Source organism: Anabrus simplex, chromosome 4 (genome assembly GCF_040414725.1).
Source record: "Anabrus simplex isolate iqAnaSimp1 chromosome 4, ASM4041472v1, whole genome shotgun sequence".
Taxonomy (NCBI): Eukaryota; Metazoa; Arthropoda; class Insecta; order Orthoptera; family Tettigoniidae; genus Anabrus; species Anabrus simplex.
Window position 1 is genome coordinate 436,023,909 of NC_090268.1, and position 12,983 is coordinate 436,036,891.

Below are 12,983 nucleotides of genomic sequence, written 5' to 3' on the forward strand. Positions count from 1 at the left end.
AACGGTGGTCAGTTTCGACACTCTTTTCACAAAGTTAGTGAGTCAAAACCCTTTTAAAATACGTAACAAAACTGGTGTATGGCCATGTAAGTGCCACTCAAAGAATTGGTGGTATTTTAGTCCTGTCAGAGGAATCTGTCCTGTAATCAACAGCACACATTATATTTGACTTGGTTTTGTTTTCCAGTTTGTATACCGCATAAAGATTTTTTGAATGATAATTTTCTTAATTTTAGATTAGAATTTTTGTTTGGCCAAGGTGCAGCTTATGATTAAATAAGAGATGGATTACAATTTAAAAAAGTAAATGGTTCTTGTACTGAAAGGTGTATCTGAAGGTGGATTTGAAAGTAGTATTGTTATACAGTATTATGGTAATATAATTTTAGCTCTAAATCATGCACACATCACCCGTCGCTCTCATTATTAAGATAAGCCATAACATACCCACAGAGGCAGCGAGTGCTTCTCGGTTCATAATTCATTGGATCTCTCAGTCTCAGTGAAATTCTTCATTAACCCTTCAGATCAGATGTAAGCGAATACTGTGTTAATTTGAACCTGGGACTAGTTTTAGTCACTTATATAACTTGGAGAGATTTCATAAGCCTACTTAATAATAAGAATTTTCCCATAAATTATAGAAAAATGTATCTATACACCATGACAATGATCAGGAGAGTTTGATGTCTGTTTCAGACTTTTAATGATCAAACAGTGCAAAAGAATGACAAGGTGATCAGCATTTCTGGCTGCAGTGCTATGTGGGCCCACTTCAGAAACGCCTTCTGGAGGTGGACATCCTATTTAATGTTAAGAGAGGATGGTTGCCTATTTGCACTTCCTCTCAAAACAATAATCACCATCACCAGTTGTCTGTACTATTGTGTACTTTGCAAGTAACAGGAGATAGTGTTGGTAAGGAAACAGTCGTAGGCCATGGGAAAATCTACAAACCATGAGTACAGATTGAAAAGCGTAAAAGAACAAAAGATTACTCAACTTTTGGTCATGCTAACACTATTTTAATTTGGCTCTTCTAAATAGAACAAAGAAATTGTACTTTTTAACATCAGAGAGCAGACTTAAATTCACAAAAAATAATTTATGTCTATATCCAAGCAGTGAATTATGCCCAATGTATTTTTACTACTAAACCTAATACATTACACACAGAAATATTATATTGCACTTTATATTTGGGACTTCTTTGAAATACTCCCTGGCCTATGACTTTCTCTTGGTAACCATAAATGTACACTAAAAATATTACATTCAAGGATGCATTTCTTTCCCATCTACCATAAATCAAAGACTCAGACTTCTAGATAAATGAGATAATCCACTAATCAATACAATATAAAATTGGCACCTCAATTTGTTTTAATCATAATACTATATTTGGCCTATTGACAGCCACCATCAGCCATAAGGTCTTAAAACACTTAAAAAACTAAATGGCCATCCATATAACAAAAGAAGATAGCATAATACTTGAAAATAGTTCTGATCTAGTACTCAGTACCAGTATACACTAAAATAAGTCACTGTCTTGAGGATCTAACATAACACTTGACAATTCTTAAGATCTGTAGTGGTATACTTCAATAAATATAAATCACTATTGAAGATCTATAAATAATTTGTTGAACAGTTGAATAAAATTAAAAGCAATCCCTGAAAAATTAAGATGGAATAGATCATAAGAATTTTCAAGTGTTGTGTTACATCCTCTAGACAATGACTTATCTTAGTGTATATTGAATATTAGATCAGAACTATTTTCAAGTAATTATGCTATCTAATTTTGTTATATGTGTGGCCAATCAGCTTAAGTTTTTAAGACCTTATGGCTGATGATGGCCTAATATCAACAGGCTGAAACTAGTACATGATTAAATCAAATTGAAGTACCTACTAATTTTATATTGTACTAGCTGATGTACCCGTGCTTCGCTACGGAATTCTACATTGTATACAGAACTGTAGGTTAGGTAGTGTACATGTTGTGAGCAAGACTGTATTAAATTCCATAGCTCTTAACGTTACACTGGAAACACGATGGAGAAATCAGCAAACGTCTTTTTTCATCTGAAGACTGTGTTAGGGAATTATCATTGTAATTGCATTATAATAGCAGACACTCACTCTCCACCTGCCTTTTTACATCCTCAGAAAGACTGTCTTAGTGGTTTTCCCAACCGGAATGAACACAGGTCATTACAATGGAATGGCGCGAATAAAAGCAATGATTTCACTTGAAATACTTGATCAAATAAAAAACCACACATTTTCTCACTTTTAACGAACAGTACTACACTGCCAATCTAACAGTCCAAAGTTCCATTGCTGGAATGACCAGGCCGCAGACAGCCGTGAACCGGGAACACTCTTAGTCTTTTCTTGGAGGAGGGGGTCGAATAGTAGAGTGTCCCAGGGCAAAACCTTTTACTAATCTGTTTCCTAGGAGTAGGTACCCGATGAATCAGAAAATCTCAATTCACTACACTGGCGGTAGAAAAATCTATCTGACTTGGAGGCAATTTTTTCCTCCAAGCCAGAGAAGAAATAACCTCTTCACTGCTAATTTTGAGTTAAATGAATGTAGGATTCAATAAAAGTGAAGAGGAAGAAGCTCTTTTTTTTAAGAAACGGCTCTTTTCAGGGTTGAATTTTGAGTTATTTAGTGAATTTGGTGCTATAATTTGAAATATACCTTAATTGTAATTCTAGACCAGGTCACACTACTACTACTACTACTACTAAATGAGCTTCTGCCTTAAGAGTGCACACTGCTCATTCAAAACAGCACGTCTGAGTTGGGATCGAATAGCTGGAATACTATGATGAACCAGTGAGTTACATACTGCCAGTACGGTATCAGAAAATGCATGAACCCGAGGAATGATATGCTAAAGAAGAAAGTTTTCTAACTCCCCAGCTATTTCCCGCCAATATTTCATCAGCCTGTTATACTTGGTACGTAGCAGTAATCCCATCTATCGGAGTTGAGCGGCAGCATAAGAGACAAAGAACATCACCACAAACAATGGTCAATGTAATATTATTGTTGATCAATGTTATGCGCTTTCAATATTGTTGGCCTTCACATTTAGTTTTCTTCCGACTCTGAAATACCACTCTTATCATAGTCGGTACAGTAAAATTGAATAAAACATAAATGGTCGGAAATTGTATTCTCTATAACTAGTTATGTAGTACTTCTCAATATGACCAATAACACAGGTATTTACAAATTAAATTTTAGGCGCCTTCCCCTAAACTACAATTTCATACAGGGTGAATAAAACTGTTTATAACTTAGACTGTAGTTTCTTATTACCGGGCGAGTTGGCCGTGCGCGTAGAGGCGCGCGGCTGTGAGCTTGCATCCGGGAGATAGTAGGTTTGAATCCTACTATCGGCAGCCCTGAAGATGGTTTTTCGTGGTTTCCCATTTTCACACCAGACAGATGCTGGGGCTGTACCTTAATTAAGGCCACGGCCGCTTCCTTCCAACTCCTAGGCCTTTCCTATCCCATCATCGCCATAAGACCTATCTGTGTCAGTGCGACGTAAAGCCCCTAGCAAAAAAAAAAAAAAAAAAAAAAAAGTTTCTTATTCCCCGACTCTGTATACCGACTTTCATTAAATTCTGTTAACCCTTTTCCTTGTCGCTCGGCGTTGATATGGACTTGGCATCAAAAATACCAACTCATGAATATCTGTGTTATCAAAGCCAGTACGGTAACAATGTATAAGACATAAATGATCGGAAATTTAATTCTATATAACTTTAGTTACGTAGTATTTATTGATACGACCACTAAAAATATTTGAGAATTAAGTTTTAGGCCTTCCCCTCAACTACCATTTCACTCAGCGTGAGTAAAATTATTTATAGCCTAGATTATAGTGGTTCATCCCCCAACTTCACATACCGATTTTCATTAAATTCTCTTCAGCCGTTTTCTCGTGATGCGTGTACAGGCAGACAGACAGACAGAAATTACGGAAAAGTAAAAAGTGCATTTCCTTGTTACTGTGAACATGACTGATATAGAAATACAATTCTTTTCAAATTCTGAGCAATGTACAGACAAAACTCTTATTTTATATATATAGATTGATAAGGTGGATTACCTCATTTATCTACAATAATTATTTTTTCATCAATACTGAATATGAAAATTATAAACTTTGACTCAGCCTTGAACGAAATTGCAGGCTCTGCTATCACCTCATGGGTTGAACGGGTTAAATCACGCAACCTAACAACTATCCTCTCACTTGCACACACTGTAAAATTTTATATCTTTATTTGACTAGAACATCTGTTGTCTTCTTGGGTATCATGGGTACTGACCAACTGAATAGTCAAATTACTTAAAAAACAGGAAAACATGGCATCTAGACATCTCTTCTTCCTAAAATTAGTGCAAGAAGATATCTCAGTTCCTGATACAGTCTGCTATACATTGCATATCTTGTGATCCAGATTCAGAGAACAATCCATTAAAATAGCACTTATATAAATATCACCCATGGAATGTGGGAACATCCATCAAAACTCACTCATTAAAGCCACTCATTCTGATGATGATGATGATGATGATGATGATGATGATGATGATGCACAGAACTTCCTTTTGCTACAAGTGTTTCAGAATGCAAACATAACAATTCCATTATCATGCTATCTAAATATTTCATCCATTGTAACTTTCCAGATGATGTGATTTGGATTTGGAATTATCTACTGTCAATACATAAAAACAATGAATATTAACTGAATTATCAATTTATAACATTTTATAACAGTAGCCTGATTTTGAAATAGACTTCCAGCAATCATATCAGTGTTTTCCAGGCCTAAAAACCCAGAAAACGCTGATATGATTTGCAACGCCAGCCATAAAAGTATCAATTGCTATAAGACTTCCAGCATATTTTGTAGAGCAGAGAACATTCGATTAGAGAATGAAATATTTTGCAGTTGATTTTGCAAATTTTGAAAAAAACATAGTTTTGTATATGTAATTAGGTTTACTATTGATATACAAACTCCAGTTTGATTTATAAAAAAATAACTTTTTATTCATCCTCCAAGAATAAAAAGCACTGTCAATGAGGGATAAAGCTAATATTATAAAATAAGCCTTCAATCTTTTATTGAATTCTTTGAACAGCTTATAAATCTCATATTTATTCCGTATTGGCTCAGCACAACTGAGGTTAAGTTATGAGTAGGTTCCCACCTTCCAATACTTATCAATTTCTATATAATAGGTTTATTAATTACATAACATAAACCATATAATCTCTAGTACATGTTTCATTCCGATTATGGAACATCTTCAGCTAAAATTTGACAAAATGGCAAGACAATTAAAATACATTGATGTTATGATGATACAAAAGCTAAAAGATATGATAAAATGGCACGAAGATTAAAACATATAATTATGATGATGAAATAAAGTTCATTCATGTTGGTTAAAAATTCAACAAGTTAGTGTTCAAATGACGAATCGCCGTTTTTAATTTGTCATTTGAACACTGACTTGTTGAATTTTTAACCAACATGAATGAACTTTATTTCATCATCATAATTAAATGTTTTAATCTTCGTGTCATTTTATCATATCTTTTAGCTTTTGTATCATCATAACATCAATGTATTTTAATTGTCTTGCCATTTTGTCAAATTTTAGCTGAAGATGTTCCATAATCGGAACGAAACATGTACTAGAGATTATATGGTTTATGTTATGTAATTAATAAACCTATTATATAGAAATTGATAAGTATTGGAAGGTGGGAACCTACTCATAACTTAACCTTAGAATTCTTTGAACTCGTAAAACATTGCAAATGTCATATAATCTAATAAATTTGCTATGTTTTGCAAGGAATAGACATATTTGAAGCAATTAGTAAAAGTTATACACAAAATGTCCATTAGAAATTGTGTAATAAATGTTTTCGATAGTATTGAGTTTGTGCTCAACCATCGATTTTTGTAGATTGTAGGTTGAAATTATTAAAAATTTTAATTGCTTATTGAAGAAAGAGCAGACCCTGCAAGATGCTGATGTTATAGCTGACTTTAGTTTGCTGCCTGCTAAATAAGCGTGTGCATGGGTGGAGTTATTCCATTGTGTGAATATGTGTGTGTTTGTAATGCCACAAAATGCCTAACCATAAAATATATGCAAGAGATGGAGCTTTCCAGCGTGGATTTTATTGCACAGATAAGAGTACCATAATGTGCAAGTCATGTAACCATCAGGCATCATGGAAAAGTCTGCCTCCGTAGCGTAACGGTTAGTGTTATTAGCTGCCATCCTCGGGGGGGGGGGGGGGGGGGGGGGGGGGGGGGCGTCGATTCCTGGTACTGCCAGAGATTTAAGAATGATAAGAGGACTGGCATGCGGTTGAAATGGTACATGCAGCTTGCCTCCATTGGGGGTATGCCTGAAAAGAGCTGCACCATCTCTGAATGAAGATACAAGTTTAATTTAATCATGGAAAACAAAATATTCCATCCAAAAACACTCGACATCTTACTAACAGTCAAAAATCTCGTGGTCACTCATCAATAACAAAAGCAGTGGAGGGAGATTAGTGAATTATTGTTCATGTGTGCAGTGAAATGTGTTTGGGTGAAACCTTAATTCTTATCAGGTATTTCTGTGTTGCAGGGAATGACCATAAACTATGCTGATTTTGCACAATCCATCCTAAAAGTTATATGGATGCCATGTGCAAATGCAGATGGTGAAAGCCTTCTCTCATGTTAATATTTTGTCTGACAGGCACCATCACTTGTCTGCACAGAACATCAGACTTTTTATAAGAACGTATTTTGAGAGCTAGATTTTCAAAATATAAAAAATGTTCAATTGAAAATACCAATTTTCCCATTTTAAAATACTGCTTTCTGCATTTCAAACTCAACAAAAAATTCCAGTCTCTTCATATAGTAAATCCCAAAGAGATGGTAACACTTTCACTACCACCTGCCCATTAACCAGCCAGACAAGTCAGCGACAGCGATAGCCAAGCACACCTTATCGTCGGGTCATGATATCGTGTTCCAAGATGTTCGAGCTCTTACCCACACTAAACACTACAGGTCTAGGATTATATTAGAAGCTGTAGAAATACGTAAGAAAACCTAACAATTTCAACAGGGACACTGGCTATCAAGTAAGTAATACATGGATGTCAGCCATTAAGGATTTACATAGGTAGTTCTCTTCCCTGTACTTTCTATATTGTTCTTTTGTTTCGGTGTTTTTCAAATTTGTACGTTCGTCATCACCAGTTGGTTCTTCCAAGCTATGTGTTAGGGGCTTAATGTTGTCGTCAGCTCCCACTTGGAGTGCTGTGCCAGCATACAGCGAGCCACCTGGTGACGAACGAGCGTACCACTACAATTCTCCAACAGTAAAAATATTCTTAAATTCAAACCCTCATTATTGTAGAAGACTTCCTCAGGAACAGTTGAGATTTTCTTCTGAAGATGCGGAGCTAAGTTCTCTGCTAAACGTGAAGAGTTTCACCTCGTTTTCTCAACACAGTGAAAGCCCACATCATGTCAACAATACATCAGTTAGCAAAGACAATAAGATTATCCAATCTGTGTTAAAGGCAATTAGTAGATCCTATTGCCAATGATACCTGGAAGATGACTATAGAAATAATCTTACTAGAGAGTCTATGGAGATTTTCAGTTTCACTAATAATGCATCCAAATATATAATGTAGATGATTAGGATGAGGATCGTTACAGTACTTCAATCCTAATTCTCTCGTATTCTAAAATTTCAGGCATCCTCTCTTATATCTGGAAATATTACGATTTGTTGTTTCTTCATAGAAATTTGCAATGGACATAATATTAACGTGTTATAGCATGATAATACCAATGTCTCTTGTTACACAATTATAAAAATTAACAGGTACTAAGCCTATCACAACTCAGGCACTGCCATATTTGACTGGATACAACTTTTAAAAGTACCATATTTGGAAATAATGAATGTACAAAAATATCTTCATGACCTTAAAACAGGCCAATATTAACACTTTTACTCCCAAGGCACATTGGATTTATTTATGTCTAGTCACTGGGTTTGGCAAGTACCAGTCTTCTTTTGGATGTAGACACTGCTGACTTTATAAAGTACTTCACGTGTCTGAATTTTCAGAGAGAAATTCTTGTTCAACCTGAAATCATATTATAAATCATAAATTAATAAAATGACACACAAATTGGTCACAGTAAGGTTACACATCTAGAATAAGGAAAAATGAGACACTTTTCTTGAACATTTCAATGACATTTCATAAGTTCTGTAACATGGTTCAGCACTAATTCTAGTGAATGCAAACAAAAAATAATAACCCTGTACATAGGTAATCTTACCACAAATTAAACAATATATTATTCACAAAATAAAAAGATTTGTTAACTGAAACATTATTAAATAAGTTACTCTCACATCTTGTATTTTTCTACTGAATGTAAACTGAATGCTTTATTGGTAAAGAAAATGAAAATATTAGGTATAGTAAAGATATTTTTAAAATATTTATTTCAGATGACCCATTCTTCAGTCCAGCACAATTGTCTGGTATGTGGTGCTTGGAAGATGTCATTATGCAAGAAAATGTCACAAAAAAATTCATTACTTCTGAAGATGAAATCACCAAATACCTGAAAGATTTATTATGCCCCCCTTTCAAGTGCTTATGATTATTGGAAAACTAACACGTTTCCCAAGTTCAGAAAACTAGCTGTGAGATATTTATGTATACCACTAGCAACAGTATTTTCTGAGAGACTTAAGCACAGTACGACTCATATGTAACAGGAAAACAGTAGGCTCAACTCCAAAGGATTGAAAATATTGTGAAACTAACTGCATACCACAATATAATTTAATTTACAGATATTGAAGAGTTAGTATTGAGACAAAAAGCATATATTGGTACTGTATAGAGTAATGACAAAATCTGTTTGTTTTTTTTGTTGTTGTTGTTTTTTTTCTTCTACTTGTTCAGTGTCATATTAACACGTGAAGATTTTGGGGGCAGAAAAATGGGAAGGGACCAGGACTGGGAAGGTAGCAGCTGTGTTCTTAATTAAAGTACAACCCTAGCATTTACCTAGTGTGAAAATGGGAAACCATGGAAAACCATCTTCAGGGCTGTTGACAGAGGGATTTGAACTCACCATCTCCCAAATGCAACCCTGGTATCAACCTACTTTTAGAAAATATAGAAATGTTTCATTTAGCTATAAAATGGCTAAGTTTGTCACAGTGTTACATCATCTTCCTTTTTTACATAGCCTCTTAGATCTTGACACGATACTTGCCTGATCAATAAAAGAATGAGCTTAATCGTTAACAGGTGAGATAAATTGCCAAGAGAGTTCAGCACCATTCCAATTTAGGATTTTAGATGTTACTTTTATCTCTAGCCAATGCAAACGTCCTGTTAAGTTTCTGACAGGACAATGAAACAGGCACTAAAAGAAGGGACAATCGGGACATCTGGTCACCCTAAAGTACAGTATGTAATGTACTAAGTGACTGACATAAATTGTCGACACTGTAGAAAGAAAAAATCAGTAACCACAAAAGATTGTAAATAGCTTCATTAATGAAATGTATGCACACAGCTTTAGTTTCAATCAATCAATAATCAGTGATCTGCATATAGGATGGAAGATTACTTGTCAATTAATTGTTACCTAATATTTACATTTATTTATAATTGTTTACCTAGCTTTTGTTTAAATCTTTTCAATGAACTTGGAAACTTATCGAACATTTCCATTGATAATTTATTCCTATCCCTTACTCCTTGTCCGATAAATGAATATTTTCCCCAATGTGTCCTCTTGAATTCCAACTTTATCTTCATATTATGATCTTTCCTACTTTTAAATGTTCCAATCAAGTTTATTCTTCTGCTTATGTAATTCTGTGCCAACTCACCACTGACAGCTTGGAACATACCACATAGTCAAGCATCTCATCTCATCTTACTCCCAAGTCTTTCCAGTCCAAAGTTGCAACATTTTAGTAACACTACTCCTTCATCGGAAATCATCCAGAACAAATCGAGCTGCTTTCCTTTGAATTTTTTCCAGTTCTCATGTCAAGTAGCCCTGGTGAGAATCCTATATACTGAAGCCATATCATAACTGCAGTCTTACTTCTATGCCCTCTCCTTTACATCCTTACTACAACCCCTACTCACATAACCATGTGAAGAGATATGTAAACTTTCTTAACTACTTCGATTAATATGATTACCCCAATGAAGATCATTCCTTATATCAACTCCCAGGTTCCTCATGAGGTACTATCACCCCATCAACACAATAATTAAAACTGAGAGGACTTCTCCTCTTGGTGAAACTTACAACTTGAATTTTCATCCCATTTATATTCATACCATTGTCTGTTGTCCATCTCATTACATTGTTAAGTCCCCCTGCAGTCGCTCACAGACCTGCAACTAATTTATTACTCTATACAGTATAACATCATCCACAAGTATCCTCATCTGTGATTTCAGATATTTACACATATCTGTCGTGTACCGACCTCCCAGGGGCTCGAACCGACGGACTGCCAGATGGACGGCAGCCGGGTTTCGCAGCCGAAACTCAATATCAAGGTGTCAAGGGAAACAAACTAGTATTAGAATAATAATCATCGATATGAGACACCTTGTAGTATCAGAGTAATTGTATAATAATTATAGTCAGAATTAATATTTAGAAGGAAGAAGGAACTTTTCAAGAAGTTATACGTAGTGGAGAGCAGCTTGTGAAATGCGCTTACGAAAGCCTGTTGACAAGAAAGGATATTTACTTGTTTGTTTGATGTGGACAAACAGAGTTGGTATGCGAGATAAGCTGCTTGCCGACGTCCGACAAAGGGACAAGGCAGGGAAACAAGCCCCAGTACAGTTGCTCTTTAGAGAGACGAGGAACAAAAAGTACGAAGTGAGACAGAGACAGTAGTGCCCAGAGGGCAGCACGTATTGGGATAATTATTTGAGAATAATAGTTGAGGGCGCCACTGACAAGGTGAATAGCTAAGTAACGCCCATAAGACCCAACCCCTAGGATAGTGGGAAGGGATCGACCTTTGCTTCAAGAGAGCAGATATAACCCTAGGCCAAGATGGCGCGGGGCTCTCTCCCAACCAGTAATTCGTACTTGGAGAACGAGGCTCTTTCGAGCAGTTGTTTGTGTCAGGAAGTTATACGTACCACAGATATTCGCGTAGTCATAGAGTAGGCGCGTGGAGCAAGCTTTCTTCTTTTTCAGAACGACATATCCAACTTGTATATACTTGTAAATAATAGACTTAGTTGTCTTAGGAAATAAAAGTCAGTGGAGATTATCAATTCTTTCATTTCGTGAGTTGCGGGACAGAGTCACACCTACAATTACCTCCCTACTTTCTGCTCGGCAGGACAGGTAATATTTCAACATCCAACTGCCTGGTGACCAACCTACAAGAACGTCTCTCAGGCCAGGTAAGTCACGACATATCATTTATATATATAAGAAAACATAAAGGTCCAATAGTACTGCCCTGCGGGACACCCTTCTTAATCATTACAGGATCAGATAACGCTTCACCTACTCTAATTCTCTGAGTTCTATTTTCAAGAAATATAGCCACCCATTCAACCACTCTTTTGTCTAGTCCAATTGCCCTCATTTTTGTCAGTTATCTCCCATGATCTACCCTATCAAAAGCCTTGGATAGGTCAATAGGGATACAGTCTATTTGACCTTCTGAATCTAAAACATCTGCTATATCTTACTGGAATCCTACAAGTTGAGCTTCAGTGGAATAACCTTTCCTAAATCCGAACTGCCTTGTATCAAATCAGTTAGTAATCTTGCAAACGTGTCTAACATAATCAGAAAGAATGCTTTCCCAGAGCTTGCAAACTACACACGTCAAGCTGACTGGCCTGTAATATTCTGCTTTATGTTTGTCACCCTTTCCCTTACTATTGCAACTCTCCATTCATTTGGTATAACTCCTTCATGCAAACAGTAATCAAATGAGTATTCAGATATGGCACTCTATCCCAACCCATAGTCTTTAATATATCCCCAGAAATCTTATCAACCTCAGCTGCCTTTCTAGCTTTCTACTTTTATATATTTTTATTTATAAATGTCTTTATTATCATAGGTAAATTTCAGTATTTTGCCATTATTAGTCACTTCCTCTATCAGAACATTATGGCAAATGTACATACGCTGATCGAGGGTGCTATAGTCATTCTTTCTGTGCCTTAAATGAATAGTTCTTAAATGAGTTAATGCAATGCGATATACAATGCTTTCAAGGCATGTTCTATGAAAGATAAGCACACCTGGTTGAACAGAGGCCATATAATTGAGCTGCGAGAGGCAGGGTGAATAATGCATCGCATTGCATGATGTTCGGACTGTTTGGACTTCACAATCCAATCATATCAAAAGCAAGGAACATGTGAGATGGAGCTGATCCTGGATGACCCCAACATATGACCAGGAGAGAGGACTACTTGATGGTCACAAGCATTCTTAATGTGTTATGGCTGTTCTTATTGAAGTATTGTCACTGGAACACGGCAACTTATATTAAATTTCAGTTTATTTTATTTTGTTATGGAATGCTGCAGTGTTGATTTATTAAGTGGATACTGTGGAATAAATACATTGCAAGGGTTGAAGTGTTCATTTAAGCTCTGTAATGGACACAAACTTTTCATTTCATGTATGAACATTTCTTTCAGATATCAAGTTCCATTCACAAACAGTGTACATTATAACACAGTTCATCATACTATGTTGTTCCTATGCAAAGGGGAGAACAAGAAGGATGATATATGAGTTGTTGTTGTTTACAACAGATGCTTGGGCATGCACACAGAGCTGCTGTGTTG

At 35.8% G+C, this 12,983-nt stretch overlaps 1 protein-coding gene across 1 annotated transcript in view; it reads right to left on the reverse strand.

Annotated features, from left to right (window-relative positions):
• Nucleotides 1-6,382: 6,382 nt before the first annotated feature.
• LOC136872320 (integrin alpha-PS5) overlaps nucleotides 6,383-12,983 on the reverse strand; it is a 122,851-nt gene continuing 116,250 nt past the window's right edge. The window contains exon 16 of the mRNA XM_067146135.2: nucleotides 6,383-8,234. Coding sequence (XP_067002236.2) covers nucleotides 8,196-8,234 — 39 coding nt within the window. The 3' untranslated portion in view covers nucleotides 6,383-8,195. The remainder of the gene's footprint in view (nucleotides 8,235-12,983) is intronic.